Raw genomic sequence first — 23,427 nt, 5'->3', positions numbered from 1 at the left:
TGTTGGGTTAGCATGAAGGAAGGCGTGACGGCACCAGATGCGCAGACGACATGACTGTCCCGTGGAGCTCAGCATATCGCTGTCCTCTCCGGACCCCTCTACTTACCTTCTTGATGTTGGATTTGGACGCAGGATGAAAGTCCTTTTTGCACATGAAATTGGCGAACGACTTCCCCATCTTGGAGTCCGAGATGAAGAAGACAGCCGGTAGGTCTGAGAGGAACGTAAACAAACACCCGGAGCGTTACCGGAACTGTTAGGCTGCGGAGAGAACTTCCGAGGTCGAAGGTGACTATTTCCGACGATTAGAGCCTGGGCCCGCCCCGCCCCTCCTCGTCTTTTCCGGTGGTTGCTTCTAGTAGCTGCGGCGGCTTACCCGGCGTCCGCGCGTGCGCACAGGAGGTAAGCTCGGGGAACCGGCTCTGCGTGAGGCTCGCTCTCGGCTGGGTCGCGAGCAGTGATGGGTCCTTCCGAGCGTAGGCAAAGCGACGAGGTTTCGAAGTTCGAGCCCAGCACTTTCTGGCAACGCCAACTCCAGTTGCAAAAATTTTCTTTTGCAGCGCAGTTTCCATGTAGCTTATGGAGACAGTTTCACGCCAACTGTAGGACGTCAGTGAGACTCAAAATATTGGTGTTACCTAAAGCACTGGAATAGACGGTTAGCGCCGCAAGAACCGAGGCTCGTCCTTTCCAATTATTATTATAATTGTTGTTGTTACTATGCCTATTTTGAGGCAGTCTCACAATGTAGCATTGGCTAAGTAGACCAGGTTGGCCTCGAAGTTACTGAGGTCCGCCTGCCTTTGCCTCCCCAGTGCTGGGAATAAAGGCGTGCACCACCACACGCAGCTTCCTAGGAGAAACTTCTAGCTATTCAGGAAGATGTTCAGCAAACATCGTGAATGGTTAGGGTTAAGGGCTTTCCTCCCTGGTGCTGTTTTCTTTGTTGCTGCCAAAATTCCAGTTAGTGTGTCACCCACTGCAACTTGATGGCCCTAGGGACCCCAGGGTTTGGTGTGGGCATGGCTTAGTCCACTGACCTCTAGCAAGGATAAGAATAAGCCAAATTGGAACAGATGACAGCTTTTTGGCGGCGGGGAGTTGGCTCTGTTCCAGGGTTTTTATCTTGTTTCTGTGACACCGTCCATGTAATGCTCAAACTCGGTATTACCACCAAGCCGGGCTTTCACGAAACTTCGGGGTTTTACTGACTCTTCAAAACAGCCCTACTAGATGGTGTTTTAGTTTTAGTTTGTTTGGTTTTGGTTTCTCGAGACAGGGTTTCTCTGTGTAACCTTGGATGTCCTGCACTCCCTTTGTAGACCAGACTGACCACGAACTCAGAGATCCGGCTGCCTCTGCCTCCAAGAGCGCCATGATTTTTTTTTAGTGGTACGTGCCCTTAATCCCAGCACTTGGGAGGCAGAGTTTGTAGTTTAGTTTTTTGTTTGTTTGTTTTGCGGGGGGGGGGGGTTTGTTTCGTTGTTGTTGGGGTTTCATTTTGGGTTTTTTGTTTTGTTTATTTTTGTTTGTTTGTTTGAGACAGGGTCTCTCTATTTGGCTCTGGCCATCCTGGCACTCACTGTCTAGACCAGGTTGGCCCCAAACTAGAGATCTGTCTGCCTTTGCTTCCCAAATGCTTGGATTAAAGATGTACACGATCACCGCCCGGCCTTTACATAATTTTGAACAATGATAGAGTGATTAACAAGTCATCTAGCTGTCTAGGACTCACTGTCTAGTCAGGAGCCTCATGCATACACAAGGCAGCAGACTATGGCATGTACAGCAGCTACAGGCAAAGTGAAAGGAGTAGGGAAGACACATTGGAAGAAGGTTTACAGAGGAAACTTGACCTGTAGACTAGAAAAACGTGGTTCTCGTTGCCATTTTATTATAGCAGCACATGGCTAATTACTAAATCATACTCTGATTTTTGTAATTTATGTAATGTTACTTATTTGTTTAAGACAGGTCTTACTGCATACCGCTGGCCACCCTGGCATGGCCAGAAGTAATACAATAGCTAAAACTTTTCTATGTACCCTTCTTAGGTCTATCCCTTGGCCATAGAGAAAGCTCTTTGTTTTAAGTGTACTTAACATGTTTTCTCTTTTTATTTTGAAACTTCTACATGCTTTCTTTTCTTTCTTTCTTTTTTTCTTTCTTTCTTTCTTTTTTTTTTTTTTTTTTTAAGAAATGGAACCCTACTCCTGTGACACTTTTGTGGCATTACCGCCAGCAACAGTTGAAAATAGGGTTATTTTTGGGAAAAATTCAGACAGACTCTTCGATGAAGTACAAGAAGTAATTTACTTTCCAGCTACAGCTCATAATGATTTGGGAAAACGTCTTAAGGTATGTGGAACGCATGCTGTGTTAACAATACCTAGTTTAAAAAATGTCGTTAATGGATACGTCTTTAAAAAATAATTTTGTTGTATATGTACAGATAGTTTACATATATGTATGTTTGTGCAGCACGTGTGTACCTGGTGCCCAAGGAGGCCAGAAGAGGGTGTTGGGTGTCCTGGGGCTGTAGTTACCAGCCAGTCATGTAGGTGCCAGGACCTGAGCTGGGGCCTCTATAAGAGCAGCAAGTGCTCTTAACCAGTGAGCCATTTCTCCATCCCCATAGATGCTTATTTCTTTCAGTAGCTACCATTTGACAGAAGTTAAAATTCAAGAATTAAGGTTGAAAATAATTTGAACTAAAAATAGACTTCCGGTCTTTTATTTCAATAATTTCGAAGGAACTGCTGAAATAATAAAAAGTGTTCTCTTTGATCGAATATTTGAATACTTTTTATATGTTATGTATGTTAGATGTGACAAGGGAGTTAAAGTCACTTATTAAAATCTGGGCACCATCTTATTGGAGCTGAGCATGTGCGAATGGACTGTGGCCGCACAATAGAGTAGGGTGGTTTAAATGCAGAACGTAGGCAGGAGCAGCAGATTGTGGCAGCAGAGAAGCAATGTCTAGATCACACTAGGGGTTAAGGAATGGGGCTAGAGAGTTGGCTCCGTGTTTAAGAGCATTCGTTGCTCTTGCAGAGGACCCAGATTAATTTCCCAGCATGCACATGGTGGTTCACAACCATAGGTAACCCCCTGTTGCATGAGATCCAGTGCTCTGTCTGACCTCTGTGGGATCCAGATTTTATTCTGGATCTTATAAATAACAGGCTTAGTTTCTTTGTCTTTGGTGCTGACGATGAAACCCATGCCCTCTTGTACGGTATGTTAGGCACATATTCTACCACCCAAACCACAGCTACAGCCTTACACCTAAGTTTTGTGGTTCATTAGAAAGATTTATTAGGCATCTGATAATACCATCAATTACATTTTATGTATTTTTCTCACCTCTTATATGCACATTGAATAAAATGTCCTTTATAATTTTTATTTAAACGTGTATTTACATGGAACTTAAAGGTGTATATTACTTTCTATTGTTATGAACATTTTGGATTCTTGATGTCCTAACACTGATATGTATTAAGTATAAGACTTCTTGTATGTTAGACTATAGTTTTCTTTTTCTGTATCCGTTTATTATGGGATATCATTTCCATTCTAGACCTGTATGCTTAAATCTAGCCTGTCATGTAAGTCAGGTTCTTACTCTTTCCACCACTGTGAAGGTGCCTCAGAGGTCACTTATACCGGAAGTGTGGGCCTGTGGCAACTCCCATCTGACCTCTGGGTCAGGACATGTAGACACTGACCCTTTGAGCTGTTGCTCGTCCCCTCATATTAGTTATTCTCCATGAGACAGCTTGAAGGTTAGTAACCTTCACTCCTGGGCTTCCACAACTGCTCTGCCCACTCTTCCTGGCCTTCATACTTAATATTTGTTGTATCTTAGCTAATGGAGAAGTCTTTGCTTCTTGAAATGAAGCTTGATGTATCTTTGCCACTGACCTGTCTTAGCAGGGTGCCTTATTATTATTTATTATTATTAATATTATTTTGGTTTTTTGAGACAGGGTTTCTCTGTAGCCTTGACTGTCCTGGACTCACGGTGTAGACCAGGCTGGCCTCGAACTCACAGCGATCTTCCTGCCCCTGCCTCCCGAGTGCTGGGGTTAAAGGCGTGCGCCACCACCGCCCGGCTAGCAGGGTGCCTTATAACAGGCACACTCAGAGCATATTTAAATGATGAATGCTTTACAGTGGATTCTGCCTCAGTTTTAAGGTTAAGGCTTTTATTACTGAAAGTTTCAGTTTAGCTCCGTGATCATGTCTTCCAAATGGTGTTTTAAATTCTGGAATTCGGCAACTTTTCATGTTTGGTCTTATAGTTGTCTGACTTTTTCTTCTTGACAGTGTACTTACATAGAAGTTGATCAAGTCCCCGAAACATATGCTGTCGTCCTTAGTCGCCCAGCTTGGTTGTGGGGAGCAGAAATGGGAGCCAATGAGCACGGAGTCTGCATTGGGAATGAAGCCGTATGGGGAAGGGAAGAGATTCCTCAGGAGGAAGCTCTTCTGGGCATGGACCTTGTCAGGTAGCTACTGTGCTGTTTCTCGTGATGGAGCTGCATCCGTGTTCCCTCCAGCATGCAGTTTTGTAGTCTATGGTGGGTGGCTCAGCACACACGGTGCTCACTGTGCAAGTGTGAAAGCTGAGTTTGAGCTCCAGCACATATGTGCGTCTGTAGAAATCCCAGCACTGGGGAAGCAGAAGCAGGCAGTTCCCTGGGGCTTGCGGGGCAGCTAGTCTAGCTGAATTGGTAAGTTCCAGTTCACCCAGAGATTCTATCTCATAACTTAAGGTGGAATGCAATTGAAAAAGTTGTTGGACCTCAACCTCTGGCTTCTACATACATGCTTACATGCATGCATACCCTCAGACTCACACCCACATAAGCACATATATGCAGCACATAAACACCTACCTAAACTCATGCATATCATTAATTAGGAGAGAGGCCATAATTAGAAATTACAACTCATCAGAAATGCCTAAATTGTTTTATCGTGTGGTTGATTAATACTTTCATTTTACAAAGAAATATTTCAGTCTTAGAGATAAAAATAACTTTGCTGTAAATTACCAGGATGGAACTTGACTCCAAAAATGTTTTCATTGTCTCAAACTGCCTTAAGAAGTAGGAGTCTAGCCAGGCAGTGGTGGCGCACGCCTTAAATCAAAAAAAAAAAAAAAAAAAAAAAAAAGAGAGAGAGAGAGAGAAGCAGGAGTCTAAGACTTTATTTTACATATTAACTTGCGTTTTCTTATTTTGAGTATAGTTAACACAGTGTTTCTTTTTTTGTTTGTTTGTTTTGTTTTGTTTTTCCTTTTTTTGAGACAGGGTTCTCTGTGTACCTTTGGCTGTCCTGGACTCGCTTTGTAGACCAGGCTGGCCTCAAATTTACAGTGATCCATCTGCCTCTGCCTCTCCAGTTGCTGGGATTAAAGGCGTGCGCCACCACATCTGGCTCACACAGTGTTTCTTGCACATGAAGTTAAAATGAATAAAGGAAATTATTTTTAATCTGAGACCCTCAATATTTTTATTTTAGACTTGGCCTTGAAAGAGCTGATACAGCTGAAAAAGCTCTTGATGTCATTGTCGACTTATTAGAAAAGTACGGCCAAGGTGGAAACTGTGCAGAGGGTCAAGAATTTAGCTATTTTAACAGTTTCCTGATAGCTGATAGGAATGAAGCCTGGATTCTGGAGACTTCAGGGAAGTACTGGGCAGCAGAAAAAGTTCAAGGTATGAACAACTATTTGCAGTTTGGTTTCTATATTTATATAATTAATAAAATATACACTTAACTGTAGATAATGCGTTTTTTTTTTTTTTTTTTTCTCTTTTGAACAACTACTTATATTATTTATTCCTTTTCTAACTTTGGGCAGAATTTCAGAATTGTATCATGTATAAATTTGGAGGTAAAGAAAAGGGAATTTGGCTGGGATGGGTGGCTTTGGGTGTGCTTAGAAAGAGTGTATTGACACAACAGTAAAACAAAATTAGATGTCATTGACTAAAACAATGCAATTTGATTGCGTTGGAATTGATTTCTCCCCATGATTTATTTGTGGTCATATATTTCTCTTATTTTTTCTTGTGTGTGTTTGTTTGTGACATGTGTACATGTATATATGTCAGGCGTGGGGCAGGCATGGACCACTGTGTACAAGGAAAGGTCAGAGGACAGCCTCTGGTGACTCATGGTCCTTTCTGAGGCAGGGTCCCTGGTGTCTGCTGCTCCTGCACAAGCCTGGCTAGCTGACCCATGTGCTTTGGGGGCTCTTCCTCTCAGTGCCTTCCCTCTCAGCACAGACACGGAGGGATTTTAGACAGTACAACCACTCTCAACTTTACAACAGCCCCGGGGATTTGCATTCAGATAACCCATTAAGCTTTCCCTCCAGCCAGTCCTCTTAATTTCAAGGGAGAAACCCAGAAGTAGAAAGGAGCTTAAAGTAGTGAGTGGAATCTTCACTCCTGTTCTTACTGCCTTCTCCACAGTCAGAGGCTAGCCTTCTGCTGAGACCTACTCACACACTGCTTGTTCACTTGTGTCTTGAGTCTCCTAGTTTTACAGAGGAGATAAGAGGCACACGGAAAAACACGAGGTGGAGGCTAGCCCACTTGGTGTCACGCTTGTCTAGCACATACAAAGCCCTGCTATAATCACCAGCATTGCATAAAGCAGAGTAGTGGCGCACACCTGTCATCCCAACATCTGACAGGTGAGAGCTAGGGGGACGAGAAGTTCAGGAGTCTTATCCACTGCACAGAGTTTGCATCTAGCCTTGGCTCTAGCAGAGCCTGCCTCAGGTAATTGGCTGGCTAACTGCGTGAATGATGTGGACCCATGGTTGCTCTGAACATCAGAGGAAGGAAAAGTCTTTGTGAGCTTCTGGAAGAGTTCAAAAAGACTTCACGAGGAGCCTGCTGTGGAAGGTTCCGGTGTTACCTTTCAAATAGGTTATTGCCAGTTATTTTCATGGACTTAGGAATACTGTTTTTATATTTTATGCTTGGCATTTTTGATATATTAATAACATATATAAATTTTAGTCCATTTTATTATTATGGTTATATCATTGACCACTTTTTCTTTTACTAAACATCCTACCTGAAAGACAAAGGAATAAATACTACTGAAAAAGGTCTTACCTGGTCATGCAGAATGAACGCCTTCTTGCGTCCGATTATCCTGTTGCAGTAACCTTGCTGCTGCATTCTTGTCCTCTTACTGAATGATCTCAAGAACTAGATTGCTGTTTCAAGTGTCTCCAGCACAGAGACGATACATCTCTGATAGCTAGCTAACCACCTGTGTGTGTAGTACACACACACATGTATTGAAATGCTAAACAAAGTGTCATTCATCAAACCATGAGATACACCATGAACTGCAGATGGCATGATGAGTCTTCCCAGAATTGTGCTGAGTTTAAAACACTGGAAAGGGCTGGAGAGGTGGCTCAGAGGTTAAGAACACTGGCTGTTCTTCCAAAGGTTCCGAGTTCAATTCCCAGCAACCCCATGGTGGCTCACAACCATCTATAATGTGATCTGATGCCCTCTTCTAGCATGCAGGTGTACATTGCAGGTAAAACACTATACGTAATAAATCTTAAAAAAAAAAAAAAAAAAGACAAACAAACACATGCCCCAAGAGGGGGGGAGGGGGGGGCATGATATCTCAGCAGATAAGGGTGCTTGCCACCAGCCCTCACAACCTGAGTTTGAGAATTCATACACACATACACACAAGTAAACACATGTACGTTTTTAAATGTTTTAAAATAAAATTTAAAAAGCAGAAGGCTGCTGTTCATGGTGGCACACACCTTTAATCCCAGCACTCTGGGGGCAGAGGCAGGCAGATGGCTCTGAGCTCTAGGCTAGCCTGGACTACAAAGCTGTAGCCAGGACAGCCAAGACTACACAAGAGAAACCCTGTCTCAATAAATAAATAAGTAAATAAATAAATAAAAATTTAAAAAGCCAGAAGACTATTTAATGAATAATTCTACTTACATAACATTCTTTTTAAAAAAGTGGGCATACGTGTATGTGGGCATATGTGTTTTGGCATGTGTGTGGAGGTCAGAGGACCACTTTTGAGAATCAGTTCTCTGTTTCCATCATGTGAACTCAGGTGGTTCAGTTTGTGGCAAGTGCCTTTACCCAAATTATATTGGGTTGTTAGATACACACACACACCCCTATATACATAGAATATATATATCCTAATACCTAGAGACTCAAAATGTTATATATAAATATATATGAATGGATATATATATATCGATTTGGAGATATATATATCCATTTGGATATATATGGCTATATATATCCATTTGGAGATATCTCTCTCCATATATATATTTGGTTATATATATTCAATATAATGGTTATATATGTTTGTATATATAAAACATTTTGAGTTTTAAATTTATGTATAACCAAATATGTATATATATATATATGGGATATATACATATATACACATGTATGTATATATAAAACCTTTTGCGTTACATTGGAGTCAAAAAGTACATACTGGGTGCCTGGAGTTAATAAAGCATTAGGATTGGGAGATGCACAGGTTTGCTATGAAAGGGTAATGTGATGGTACCGGTGTTCTTTTTCTTGACACGATGAAGATGAATGTCCTTGCTGTGATATTATCCTATAGAATGTGATGGGTGGAAACTGCGTGGCGTGTATACAATCTCTCTGGATTATTTCATATAACTGCACCCGAGTCTACAGTTATCCCAAAGTTTAATTGTTTAGAATATGCAGTAGCTGTACATGGCAAAACTGACTCAGTGTTTAAGTGGTGGTTAAAGGTCATGATGTAGAGGTAGATACTTTGTGTTAAAGGTGACGTTTCCATTCCTTTTCCTCCTTTACAAATAGGAGTCCGTAATATTTCCAATCAGCTTTCCATAACAACCAAGATTGACCGGGAGCATCCAGACATGAGGACCTATGCTAAGCAGAAGGGCTGGTGGGATGGCAAAGAGCAGTTTGACTTTGCTGCAACATATTCTTACATTAACACGGCTGCGATGCTGACTTCATCAAGCAGATACTGTCAGGGCTACAGGCTTCTGAATAAACACACAGGTAATTTTTAGCATTTAAATAACACAAAATTTTGAATTTTGTGCAGATATAACGTGGGAGTGACCTCATCTTATACTTAGTAAAGTACGGTCTGAGTAAAACAGCATTAGGATAGTACAAGCCATTTTGTTTTCTGATATGTGTGAAGTATTAAGCCATTATAAAAACATACTGCTTCCTTTTGAGGGTCAAGTTCAGACTCTCAATCCTCAGAAATTTTCTTCTCTTTTGTAAAAAATCTGAGTTGGGGTCTCACTATATAGGCCTGACTCCATCTGCGTGCACATGTGCACTCATGCTGTGCACAACCACCCGCCCTCACAAAACTGGAGATCAGCACATAGCTAAACAGAAAGGAATGCGCCAGGCGTGAGGACGCGCGCCTCAGTGCGGTGAGGGCTCACCATTCCGGAGCTGAGGCAGGAGGAGCCAAACTAGTTCCGTACCAATGTATGCTGTATAGGAAGACTGTGCCTCAAGCAAACTCGACAGAAGGGAAAATGTCAAGAATCCCAAGGCTGAAGTCACAGGACAAAAGGAAGAAAACCAAATAGATGATTATAAATCAGAAAGCTGCTACATTGAAATATTTGTCATATTAACTATAAAATAGGAATCCCAGACTTGAAGCTCATGCGTGGGTATTGTAATGGGTGCAAGTGTGATGAACAGGTCATCCAGTTTTCAGTGCTTTGCCAAGAGGAGAAACGTCTCTCCAATAATAGTTCCATAGGAAATTGTCTGCTGGTATCGCAGGTTTAAAGTTTGCTATGATTTTTTTTTTTCTAGACAGAAGAGCCTATTCCCTTCTTTCCGTTTGTCCCCACCTGATGGCTATTTGAGTGTGCTGCATGGATGCCCAGCTGTATCTATATTCACGCGTGTATTTTAAGTAACCAGTTTAAATTACTATGAGATTGCACCCTGTGTTTTACATTTACTTTCTGGAGCCTTCCGCTGTAGTCTTGGTACTTATTCAGCGCTTGCTCGGGGATTACTTACAGCTACCTCACTCAAGTGATCATGTAAATCCCCCTTTCATTTTGAGAATTGTAGGTTTTGAATCCTGAAAACATTTTCATAATACCTGTATCATCACGGTGTTATAGTTCTGACATTGTTTTTTATTACAGCCTGCCATTTGCAGGAATTTAGACCTGAACCATTTTTAAATCTCACTAGATGTTGAAGCTTTGTGCCTGATAGTGTGAATGGTAGGGTTTGCTTTACCGCTGAGTTTCACATAGAGCACTGGGTGTAGATGTAGCCCTCCCTTCTCCCAGTGTTAGTCAGGAGTTACTGAAAGATGCAGCTCCTCTAACAAGTCCCCTGTAAGGCCGTTTGACTTTGAAATCATGCTGTGTTATGAAGGAGCTAGTAAGAGTAAGCATGTGTGCACAAAACCTGCTGCCACTAATACAAACTGGTTGGTAGCTTGTTTCTCTAACAGCAGCACTTTAGGTTCTTTCACGTGAATCTAAATTTCCTTTTTCAGCAAAGCATCAAAAATCCATATTTTGGATACAGACTTGTGGTGAGCTTCTCTTTTGATCCCCATACTAAAGGAGAGGAAAAGGGAGCTTCTTGCCTTTTAGATTGCCTTTGTGAGTTAACCCAGGGCCCGATGGATACTAAGCATGTACACTCTATTATGATATGCTTCCAGTCCCAATTAGTACGGTTTTGTGAGGAAAGAAAAACCCGTAGTCGACTAAATGTAAATAAAGATTATGCGTTTCTTTAGGACTAATTTTAATACAGTAAACATTTCATATCCTAGTGCATCTAATGGCAGAAATTATATTTTACTTTTTAAATTTAAAAAAAAATTTAATTAACCAAAAAAATTTAATTAAAATATACTTTCATAACTAGACAGTGGTGGTGTACACCTTTAATCTTAGCACTCAGGAGGTAGAGGCAGGTGGATCTCTGAGTTTGAGGGCCAGCCTGGTACAGAGCAAGTTCGAAGGCTGCACCGAGAAACCCTATCTTGAAAACAAACAAACATACATATGTATATATACACACACGTGTGTGTATCATATTTATACATACCTACACATATAAATAAATCTACATAAAAATGCAGCCTGCTGAGCCCATTCTGTGTTGCCTGCACATCAGTTTCTAGGATTGACCACTGAGTATTGGATGACCCATTAGGGTTATCCCTGGGGAAGACTTAATTCTCCATCTCTCAGCAGTTCTTAATTGCCTGTAACTCTTCATCCAGGGGAAGGAGCCCCATGATCTTTCTCCGTCTATTTTGGGATATCAGCTGTTGTTGGAGTTGCTCAGGTCCAGGTTGTTGGTATTTTGTGGGTTTTGTTTCCCTATTACAGACAGAGTGCACAGTCTCGCAGCAGACTTCCTGGTCCTCTGACTTGCAGTCTTTCCTCCCTTCTTTTATTATGCTCCCTGAGCCTTGGGTGAAAGAGCTGTGCTGTATCAAGTGTGCCTGGGCACCCCGTATTCCGTTGTTCTCTGCATTTTGATTAGTTATGGCTTTCAGTAATAATGGTCCTTGCTGCAAAAGGCAGTGTATTTGACGAGGGGCGAAATCTGTGCTTATCTGTGGGTAAAGAAGAGCATATAGAATGCAATCAAGATTTACACTGGGTTAGGGAAGTGGTGGAGTGGGTCCCTAGCACCTATTGTAGGTTCAGTTTTCTTAACCAATATATTTTATTACGAACTTATTAACCCAGTGTATGTTCCTTATAACCTGACTAACCTAAACAATAGGAAAAGAGGATTAAAGAATAACAAAACTGTAAGGATATCAGTTCTGAGGAGCAATTCTCCTGGCGTTACCAGCAGGATTTCTTTTGCTGGAACCTGGAGTAACCAGAACCCGGAACCTCAGCAGGAGCCGGAGCTGGAGCCCCGAAGCCTTCCCTCGAGTGGTTGTCTCTAGGAGCATCTCAAAGTGGAGTGATGAACAGCCAAAACTATCCCAAGTCTCCAAAAGCCCTGCCTTCAGTTTTTGGGCTCATTTATATATCTCCTCCTACAGTCTGTTCACGGGATCTTTTCAGCTGGCAACAATCATGCTCCTGCACAAGATGGTTTGTCTTCTAGTGGATTAACCTCACCTGTTCTCTCACAAGACCGTTCCGACCCCACACTTGGAATCATAACGAAAACAGGTTTATTTCTCCTTCAACCCATGGCCATGTGTAGTTGGCTAGATTTATCGTAGCAGGCATGACTTCCCTCCTGCCTAAGTGGGTTGTGAGTCTAATTAGACAGTTGTTGGTTACCAAGATGTAAGTGCCCGGTGCACTTTCAGTGATATGGCCATGCTGGTCATTGTGGTTCATAGGCATCATAGCTGGGCAGGACTTTTGACTCCTTTGCTACTCAGCAGCTTGCATAGCACCTTCTGGTAATATGAAAGCTACTGCTCAAATCCGCTGAGTCCTATGTACAACGTGTGTATTGTTTTTGCTATTAAGGATTTGATCTTCAGCTTCTGGGAGGCAACTAATGGCAGCAGCAATAGGTTGTATAAGCTATGGGGAATCTTGTAATCCCCTGACCAACAGTTTGAAAGGAGGTCTTTTGTGCCTGTTACAGGTGTGGGGTTTTTGTTAAACAGTCAGTGGCTTTTGAGAGGATGTGTTACATTAATTTAAAACCATTCTTGTTATAGTATAGACCGACCATGTCCATTACTGTTATTAGGAAACTAGTACTAATTTAGGGTAACAGACGGCTGACATATTTGATAGCTGAGAGGCATAGTGGTAGAATGGGTAAAAGCTTACTGCTGTCTGTAAAGAAATACCTGGCATTAGACTGATCTCCTTCTAAGAACACCTCTTCATGATCTGAGAAGGAAAGCCCACTGTTTGAAGGCATGGATTAGCACCCCCCAGACAGCCTAGAAAAGACTCTTCTAATACCTTGGATGGGCCTTTTCTTTCCATTACTTTCAAGTCTTCCATTTTGAATAGCGAATCCTGGGCTTTACACCTTTTTGACACTGAGATAATATCCCTAGTCCAAGAACCTGACTTTCTATGTTATAATTGATCCTTAAAGCAGTTTCTGATTTAAAGGTATTATGGAACACAGAGTAAGTAAGCAGAAAGTAATTGTTAAGGCCCTTAAAAGCTTACTAGAGCTCCCACAAGTGTCACAGGCCTTAAGGCAGTTTTATTTGAGGATCAACTGAGAGGCAAGAATGGAAAGTGGCCCAAGTGTCCAGTTAAGAACCCGGATTCTGCCAGTCTTGAGAGGTGAGGATTAACAGAGTGGGTCCATCTCAACTGAATCAAAGTCATCCTTATGCAACTTATTTTATTTCCATAAGATCATGAAATCCTCTGTACAAGAAAACTCCATGCAAAAAACAAAACAAAACAAAACAAAAAACAAAAGGCAGAGTTCAAATTTGGGGCCTGGAGAGATGGTTCAGTGGTTCAGAGCACTGGCTGCTCTTCTCCAGAAGTCCTGACTTTGACTCCCAGCGTCCATGCTTACAACCCTCTGTAACTGTAGTTCCAGGAAATCCAGTGCCCTCTTCTGGTGTGTGCAGATGTACATGAAGACAACACATCCGCATATACAAAATACACAAATAAAAAAAAAACTTTTAGGGCTGGAGAGATGGCTCAGCGGTTAAGAGCACCGACTGCTCTTTCAGAGGTCCTGAGTTCAATTCCCAGCAACCACATGGTGGCTCACAACCATCTATGATATGATCTCATGCCCTCTTCTGGCCTGCAGGTGTACATGTAGGCAGAACACTGTATATATAATAAAGAAATAAATCTTTTAAAAAAAAACTTTTAAAAAGTTCTGTGCAGAACTTTACAAATTTTTATTTGATATTTTCAGCATCCAGTCAGAAGTCATCTGGGGCTGGGGACCTCAGTTAAGGTATTTGCTGTGAAATCATGAGGACCCACATTCAGATCCCCAGAACATATGTGAGCATCAGGTGAGCATGGCGGCCTGCCTGTAATATAGGCCTTGAAGGCAGAAACAGGACCCCCAGGACAAGCTGATTCATGACACTAGCCATATTGGCAAGCTCTGGGCTTGCTCAAGAGGTCCTTCAGGTACCAAAGTGGAAGACTGACCAGGGTGATGCTAGACATCAGCGCCATGACCCTACATGAAAACATGGGCACAGCACATGTAATCACATGCATATAGACACATGTGTATAAACACACATGAAAATGGGAAGAAGATTATCAGTCTTGCCAAGACAAAGGACCAAATGACTGAAAACCAAGAGAGAAAATAAGTGACCATTAGAAACCAATTCTCAGGCTATCCACAAATTAACTTCATCAGAAACAGAACTTAAGGTTAAAATTACTTTAAAACTTTTTTTTTTTAAAACAAAAAACTATGTTTGTGAGAGATGAAGGAAATGGAGCCGAAGCTGGATGTGCAAGGCAAGCGAATGGCCTCGAGTTCAAGGCCTGCTTATCTATATATTGAGATCTAGGCCAGCCAACATAACATAGTGAGGCCCTCTTTCAAAGAGAATAAAGAGAAAGAGAAAATGGAGAATTTAATTTGTAAACTAGGGAACCATATGGAAATGATAGAACAGAAAAATGTAACTGAAGCTAAGAGTTCGTCAGATCATTTAACAACAGATTAAACAGAGAAGAAAAACAGAAAATTAAAGGTCAATAGAAAATAGCCTTGCAGAGCATGGTGGCACTCAGGGAGGCAGAGGCAGGTAGATCTCTGAAATTCAAGGCCAGCCTGGTCTACAAAGTGAGTCCAGGACAGCCAGGGCTATAAGGAGAAACCCTGTCTTGAAAAACCAGAAAAGGAAAGAGAGAGACCAAGAGACAGAGACAGACAGACCCAGAGAGAGAGATAGAGAGAGGGAGGGAGAGAGAGAGACAGAGAGAGAGAGAGAGAGAGAGAGAGAGAGAGAGAGAGAGAGAGAGAGAGAGAGAGAGAGAGAGAGCAGAAAGGGAGAGCGCAGAAAGGGAGAGACTAGAGAGACACAGATGCAATATTTGAAGGCCACTGGCTGAGAAATTTTTCTAATTAGTAAAAGCCACCAAAGCCAGAAAGCAGCTCTGTAAATCACAAGGTGGATCTAACCAGGACACTGATATCATCACAGCATTTCAGAGGAGACAGAAATCTGTAAAGCACCTAGAGAAAATAAGTACTCACGGGGCAAATAGAAACTGGCAGCTGGTTTTCAACAGAAAGGAGAGGACCTAGAAGACTGGAAATGGCATCCTAAGGTGGAGAAAAAATTTTATCTACCAATTTTGAATATTTTCCAAATACAAAGTTAAGATAAAAAAGAAATTTCATCACTCATCATTGGGCACTAAATATATTAAGGGACTTTTTAAAAAATTATTTATTCACTTTACATCCTTATTGCAGCCCCCCCTCCCAGTCTCCCCCCGACCCCACCCCACCCCAACCTCATACAACCCCTCATTCTTCCCTCTCCATCTCCTCAGAGAAGGGGAACGTCCCCATGGGTACCAACCAACTCACCCTGGCACATTAAGTCACTGCAGAACTAGGTGCTTCCTCTCCCACTGAGGCCAGACAAGGCAGCCCAGTTAGGGGAACAGGATCCAAAGGGAGGCATCAGAGTCAGAGAGGGCCCTACTTCAGTTGTTGTTGGGGGATCTGTGTGTTAACCAAGCTGCGCATCTGCTACTTATGTGCAGGGGGCCTACGACCTGGCCATGTGTGCTCTTTGGTTGGTGGCTCAGTCTCTCACCCAGGTTAGTTGACTATGTAGGTCTTCTTGTGGAGTGCTTGACCCTTCTGGATCCCTCAGTCATTCCCCCCAGCCCTTTATAGGACTCCCCCAACTCTGTCTAATGTTTGGCTGTGGGTCTCTGCATCACTTTCCATCAGCTGCTGGGTGAAGCCTCTCAGAGGCTTGTTAGCCTACAGTCATAGCAGAGTAACATTAATAGTGTCAGGGATTGGTTCTCTCCCATGGGATGAGTCTCAAGTAGGGCCAGTCTTTGGTTGGAAATTCCCTCAGTCTTTGCTCCATCTTTGTCTCTGCACATCTTATAGGCATGGCTACAGGAGGTGGCCCCTTGAGGCTCCACATCCCCCTTTGTTAGGAATCTCAGCTAGGGCAACCCCATTGACTTCCTGGGGCCTCCCCTATCGCAGGTCTCTGGAAAATCCCAGAGATGTCCCCCCACCTCTGGTTTCCATTCTCTGACCTGGCCTTCTCTTCCTCACTCTCCCTGCTCCTAACGCCCTCCTCATCCCCTCTCCTACCCAGGTCCCTCCATCCATCCACCGCCAATGCCTATTTTATTTCCCTTTCTGAGAGAGATGCAAGCATCCTCCTTTAGGTCCTCCTTGTAACTTAGCTTCTTTGGGTCAATTGATTGTAGCCTGGTTATGCTTGGCATTACGGCTAATATCCACATATAAGTGAGCACATTCTATGTGTCTCTTTCTGGGTCTGGGTTATCTCACTCAGGATGGTATTTTCCAGTTCTATCCATGTGCCTGCAAATGTCAAGATGTTCTTGTTTTTAATAGCCGAATGGTATACCCTCAGAAAGGGGGTACCACATTTTCGTTATCCATTTTCCCATTGAGGGACATCTAGCTTGTTTTCAGTTTCTGGTTCTTATGAACAATGCTGCTATGAACCTAGTTGAGCAAGTGTCCCTGTGGTATGGTGGAATATACACCTTGTGGTATGGCTAGGTCTTGATATAGAACTTTTTCCAATTTTCTGAGAAAGCACCAGATTTATTTCTACAGTGGTTGTACAAGTTTGCACTCCCACCAGCAATGGAAGAGTGTTCTTAAGGGACATTCTTTAGGAAATAAATAAATAAATCCCAGCTAAGTGTGGTATTGCACACATGTAGTCACAGCTGCTGGAAGGTTGAAGCAAGAGGATTGTGAGTTTGAGGACTAGTCTGGATAACTTAGCAAAACTGTCTCATGATTTTTAAAAAATTATTTATTCACTATGTATACAGTATTCTGCCTGCATGCAAGCCAGCAGGCCAGAAGACGGCATCAGATCTCTTTATAGATGCTTGTGAGCCACCATGTGGTTGCTGGGAATTGAACTCAGGACCTCTGGAAGAGCAGACAGTGTTCTTACCGTCTGAACCATCTCTCCAGCCACTTCATGATTTTTTTTTTTTAAGGAAGGAAGGAAGGAAGGAAATGAGTGTTTGGAGAGGTGTGGGTCAGTGTCAGAATACCTGGTTAGCATGACACTCTGGTGTAATCCTTATGTGAGTAGAGAGAAGTGAAAAAAGTAGGGAAGGAAGAAAGAAGAAAAGCAGAGATGGTCCCAGATAGAAGCAAGATGTGCAGGGCTGGGTGAAAAGTGAGAGAAGCAGAAAGCACATGGCTTGAAATAAATGAAAATTGACTTTAAAATAGTACTTAATGTTCTGTGGCCATAGTGGCAGTGCTCAAAATCAATTATGCACAGATTTTTATTTTGTCATTAAATAGTCAGTCAGTGCTTGCTCTGTGCTAGACATGGTGACACAGTAGCATACATGACTGAATTGATGTGTGAATTTGTGGCTGATATAAATTCTGCGTGAAGACACAGGCAGTAATGAACATATTCTTCACCATTTGCCACCTGCCCCCACCAGGCCCCATTGGTGCTGGAGGATCAATGCCAGTATGCATCATTTTATCTTATTAATAGAGATTTGTTTGTAAAATATATGCATTATTTGATGGGTTTTTAAAAAAATTATTTCCTCAGGAAACATAACTTTTGAAACAATGATGGAAATTCTTCGAGATAAACCAAGTGGCATCAATATGAAGGGAGAGTTCCTGACCACTGCAAGCATGGTTTCTATTTTACCTCAAGATCCCAGCCTTCCTTGCATTCACTTCTTTACAGGGACTCCACATCCTGAGAGGTGAGGTCCTCAAATACTGTAACCACCAAGAGGTCATGGGATGGGCAAATCGTTGGTGTGTAGATGATTTTTGTCATTATAGTTTTTATAAGAGAGAGAGAGAGAGGAGGGTGGAGGGAGGGAGGGAGGGAGGGGAAGGGAGGGGCAGAGGGAGAGAGACACAGACACAGAATTGAGTGCAAGTCTTGTACAAGAGCAATACCACTGAGTCACCTCTCAGTTCCTCAGTATAAATCTTTGTCACATAAATAAAGCTATAATTTTTAATGTATTGTCTGTTTGGGTTTTAATTTGCAGTTTTTCTGTGTGCGTAATTGTTGGCACCTTTATGAGATGTCTTGTGTGCAGTTATCCTTTTCCCCACAGCATATTTAACATTGTCAAGAGAAGTAGATTCCTGATTTCAGATGCTATAACATTAAGTGACAACAGTGAACAGCAGAAGTGATCTTATGTCAAATACACATATGCACCTCATTTAGAAATTACATACATGTACAATGCAAAATATTACCAGTTCAAGTCAAGTGCCTTAGGGCTTCCATAACATGTCTTGATTTAAGTCATTCGTATCTCTTATTAGACCTAATGTACATTATATTAGAAACAATTTTATATTCATTCTTCTCTAGGGCTGCAGTTCTTCATCTTATTAATGATATTTTTGAATGCATAAAATGAAACCCGTGTCTCATTAACTTTGGTGCTGAATTTTACTTTAAGTCATAACCACTGCTGTGAGTTTTACCCTGGATTGCTTTTACCCTGACAAATGACAAACTTTCTGTTTTCTGATATTCTTAGTGTGGCAGGCCATCTGGTAGGTCTTTGGGAATACAAGACTAAATAAAGCATTGTCTTCTTGCCTAATGTCCAAGGGAGATGAGCCTGAGAATAACTAATGTGGCGGGAACCAATTAGAATATAAACGTTATTACTGGAAACCTCAATTAGAAGGTTTCTAGGAAGACACAATAATTGTTTTTTTATATATATATATTTGACATACAAATTCAATAAAGACTGTTTCTTCTAGGTCTGTTTTTAAGCCTTTCATATTTGTACCACATATTTCACAACTGTTGGATACGAAATCACCAACATTTGAACTTGAAAGGCCAGTGGCAAAGAAGCCGTATGTCAAGCCTGACAGAAGACACCCACTCTACCAAAACCATCAACAGGCCTTGGAAGTGATCAGTAACAATAAGGTATGGTCAGGCTGTGTGCTTTGTGTATAATTACGAACAGTTCAAGGCATAACTCAATTCATATTTTGGATTTTGTAGTATTAGCTTTCTTTCCGTCCTTCATGTTAAACATAGGGTTAGGCTGGTCGTGATGGTGCACACCTTTAATCCCAGCACTCGGGAGGCAGAGGCAGGTGGATTGATGTGAGTTTGAGGCCAGCCTGGTCTACAAAGTGAGTCCAGGATAGCCAAGGCTACACAGAGAAACTCTGTCTTGGGGAAAAAAAAAAAAGGGATTAGAAGTAATGACTCTCAGACTGATGGAGCAATATAGCTTTGACCTTTGGTTGAGAGTGTGTGTGTTGTGGCCGGCCAGTGGTGTGCACACCTTTAATCCCAGCACTCAGAAGACAGAGGTAGGTGGACCTCTGTGAGCTTGACAGGCCAGCCCTGTCCGCTCCCCAACCCTACCCCCACCAGAAGAGTATCTATGTATGTTTTGGCTCTTTTTAAAAAATGTGGGTCTTGAACACAGCAGCAGCAGCAGCTAACAGTGACTGAGCACTTGGTTTTATGTGCATCATTTAACCTTTACATCCACCTTATGTATGTTATTATTTTGATAAAAATTCTGAAACCAGGGGAAGTTGCATAATTTACTCAGTATATATTGCACAGCAAACATTACAGAGTCTCTGAAGGGCACCTGACCTGGTCTTTCTATATAATGTTCCTAGTCTGACAGCCCTACATTAACAGTAAAGTGACTTAAGGGGCTAGAGGTCGATCAGAGAGGGCTCACCTGGCATGTATGAGTCTCCAGATCAATACCAACAACCACTGCCAACAAACAAAACACAACTAGAGTAGGTGATTAAGATTCTACAGACTTGGGGCTGGAGAGATGGCTCAGAGGTTAAGAGCACTGTCTGTTCTTCCAAAGGTCCTGAGTTCAGTTCCCAGCACCCACATGGTGGCTCACAACCTTCTGTAATGAGATCTGGTGCCCTCTTCTGGCCTGCAGGTGTACATGTAGGCAGAGCACTGTATACATATTAAATAAATTTTTTTTTTTTGGAGGCAGAGGCAGGTGGATCACTGTGAGTTCGAGGGCAGCCAAAGATACACAGAGAAACCTTGTCTCAAAAAACCAAAACAACCAAAACAACAGCAACAACAAAATTAAAAAAAAAATTCTGTGGATTTGAAATAACAAGCTGAGTTTTTTGTTTGGGCTTTGGTTTATTGCTTTGTTTTGAGACTGGTCTCATTGTGTATTCCTGACTAGCCCAGGATTTGCAGTATAGACCAGGCTGGCCTTGACTCCCAAGTGCTGGGACAAGTGCTGGGATTAAAGGTACGGGCCACCATGCCCAGCTAGTTGCTTGTTTTGTTTTGTTTTGCTGTTGTTATTGTTACAAAAATGATAGGTGCCCATTATTTTAAAACTTGAAGCAGCTTAGAAAAATAATATATCACTTGAAATAGCATCTCTAGAAAGAGCATGTATTTATTTTGTGGAACAGATTGAGAGAAAATGTTATATCATACCTCTTTACTTCTCAGTAACCTTTCCCCCACTTCTGAAGAGAGGGGGAAAATAGATGTAAAGGAAATGGGAGTGCTATCTAAAGCTGGCATCAAGCCACTGCCCATGCGTATGTCAGCCATCTTGTCTGTTTCTCGTCTGTCCCTACCGCCTGTTGACTGTCCTTTCCCCCACTACGCTGTCCTCAACCCTACTCGTGCTTTATGAGACAAGGGCTCATTGAGTTGCCCAGACTGGTCTTAAAGTCACTCTACCACCCAGGCAGTGCTTGAATTTATGACCTTCCTGCCTCAGTCTCCAAAGCAGCTGAGACTCCAGGCCCTCTGGTCCTTAGTGCTTTCCTCCAGTCTCCCTAGCAGTACTTCTTGGAACTTGTGTCTGCTCCCTTGATCCACCTCCGCACCCTTCAGTGCTCATGACAGCATGCAAGTGTTTACAGCTTTCCCCTACAAAGTGCTTCTAGCATGTAGGTTTTATGGCACTTTTTAATATTTGGTAAACTAATGTTACTGGTTTAGACTCTAATGAACACTATGCATTGACATTCTGAAGTGGTAGAAGATAGGGGAATTTGAGGGAAGTGTCACAGAGCTGGTGTCTCCTTCTGTCCTTTAAGGAGAATCACTTCTGTGATTACTTTAGTTTATGTTTCTTGAATACCTGTAAGGCTGGAAATCTATGCTTACTGTCATATTTTCTCCTTGGTGACTTAACTCTTTGTTTTTCCTTAGCTTACTTCTCAATTGAGTCAAGAGGCAATAATATGAATATTACGTCTTGAGTTTAAATAGTCTTCTTGTCTCAGCTTGTTAGGCAGATGCGCCATCCCACCTTCTGTTCCTTTTTTTTTTTTTTTTTTTTAGTGTTTTTTTTAGTTTTTTGAGACAGGGTTTCTCTGTGTAGCCTTGGCTGTCCTGGACTTGCTTTGTAGACCAGGCTGGCCTCGAACTCACAGTGATCTGCCTGCCTCTGCCTCCTGAGTTCTGAGATTAAAAGCATGCATCACCACCACCTGGCTCTTATGTTCCTTTTTAAAATATCAGTCACTTAACACTATACATTTATGTGTCAAGAAATTTTTATTTAGTCAGTTGTATTTGTTGTTTTCTTAAGACATCTTGATTTCATTCTTCAAAAACACCTGCCTTGCTTCATAATAAATACTTTTCCATATTTTCTTTCCATTATATGTGGTTTTTAAATACTTATTAATTTTTGTGCATATGTATGGGAGCATGCATACGCCACGGTGTGTGTGTGTGTGTGTGTGTGTGTGTGTGTGTGTGTGTGTGTATGTGTGAAGTCAGAGGACAGTTTCCAGGAGTTGGTTCTCTCCTTTGACCATGCAGGTCCTGGGCACATTCATGCCCATGCACACAAATAAATAAATAAATAAAATTTAACAGCATTTAGTTCTCTTGATCTTGCCATCTTGAATCCGTTTAATATGTCATGAAGGCAGAGATTCTGAGCTTGTTTTCCAAAAAGGCAATCAATTATTTAAATATAGTTTATTGACAGAATTACTTCTCCGTCATTATTGCACACCACAGAGCTGCCTGGGGCAGGAATGCATGCAGCCCGTAGTAGGAGTCATCATTTTGTGGCACACTGTCCCACAGTTGTTCAGAAGTTTTAATAGGTGCTTACTTGTATACAGTGTTCTTTTTTTCCTCTAGACTCAACGTTGATGGCGACTTTTAAACTACTTAAAAATTATTCCTCTTAAGCCATGTGTGGTGGCACACACCTTTAATCCCAGCACTTGGGAGGCAGAGGCAGGTGGATCTCTGAGTTAGAGGCCAGCCTGGCCTACAGGGTGAGTCTAGGACAGCCAGGGCTACACAGAGAAACCCTGTCTTGAAAAACAACAAACAAACGATTTCTCTTTAGCTTGGAAACATTGGTTCAGAGGCCAAGCGTGTGCCTAGCATGTACACGGTCTTTTTCTTGCTTTTCCTCTTGAACATTACTGTTTTGTTTCCTTAGTGTGCGAATGGCGTTTATTTATCTACTTTCCTGTTTTCCAGTGCTGGGGGTTGAACACAGGTCCTCAAGCATGCTAGGCAAACACTCGCCACTGAGACGTATTCCAGGCCCATTTCCTTATGGGATGCCTTTGGCTTTAAATATACAGGCTCTAAATCCACAAAGCCTCTCCGTCTTGACTCAGCACACTTCTTCATATACAATCAAAGCAAAGTTTGTATTGTCGTGATTTGTTTCTTGTGTATTAACACTCTGTGATCACTCTTGTATTTTTAACTAAAATAACTAACTTTGGTATTTGGCAATGATTTCTCCCTAAGAAAACTATTCCATTTTCCCCTTTTTTCTTTTTCATTCCTTTTGCATCTACAGAATAGGAAAGTGAGTAAACCAGTAGAAACCAGAATGAGCAAGCCTTCCCAGTACATCTGAATTTCGTTCGATTCATGTGTGTGTGTTGACTTTTATTATTTTAATTAGGAAAAAGGCAAGACAGTGTTGGACAACATGAGGCAGCTGGAACAAGAAGTGTTTGAAGAAATGGAGTCAGTCCTCCGAAACAAGCATCTTGATGTGGCTAAAACGGCTGCTGACCTCTTTCCTCGATGTGTAAAAGATGAAATTAAAATTTATCAGTCAGGTGTTAGTTCTCAGTGACCATGGAAGCAGTAAAAAATATTCCTCACTGC

General features: G+C 41.9%; 2 protein-coding genes across 2 annotated transcripts in view; one reads left to right on the top strand and one right to left on the bottom strand.

The window, feature by feature from the left end:
* The window catches only part of Cir1 (corepressor interacting with RBPJ, CIR1), a 31,254-nt gene extending 31,001 nt beyond the window's left edge, over nucleotides 1-253 (bottom strand). Inside the window, exon 1 of the mRNA XM_051166091.1 lies at nucleotides 107-253. Coding sequence (XP_051022048.1) covers nucleotides 107-178 — 72 coding nt within the window. The 5' untranslated portion in view covers nucleotides 179-253. The remainder of the gene's footprint in view (nucleotides 1-106) is intronic.
* A 14-nt stretch (nucleotides 254-267) lies between these two features.
* Scrn3 (secernin 3) lies at nucleotides 268-23,427 on the top strand. Its single transcript, XM_051166089.1, has 8 exons — nucleotides 268-402; nucleotides 2,198-2,358; nucleotides 4,336-4,517; nucleotides 5,536-5,732; nucleotides 8,907-9,116; nucleotides 17,848-18,010; nucleotides 19,047-19,221; nucleotides 23,219-23,427. The coding sequence occupies exons 2-8, from the start codon at nucleotides 2,200-2,202 to the stop codon at nucleotides 23,393-23,395; spliced, it is 1,263 nt and encodes a 420-aa protein (XP_051022046.1). The 5' UTR covers nucleotides 268-402; nucleotides 2,198-2,199; the 3' UTR covers nucleotides 23,396-23,427.

Source organism: Acomys russatus, chromosome 24 (assembly GCF_903995435.1).
Source record: "Acomys russatus chromosome 24, mAcoRus1.1, whole genome shotgun sequence".
In the NCBI taxonomy this organism is placed as follows: Eukaryota; Metazoa; Chordata; class Mammalia; order Rodentia; family Muridae; genus Acomys; species Acomys russatus.
Note: the sequence above shows the minus strand (reverse complement) of the source record. Positions and strands in the feature narration are given on the sequence as shown.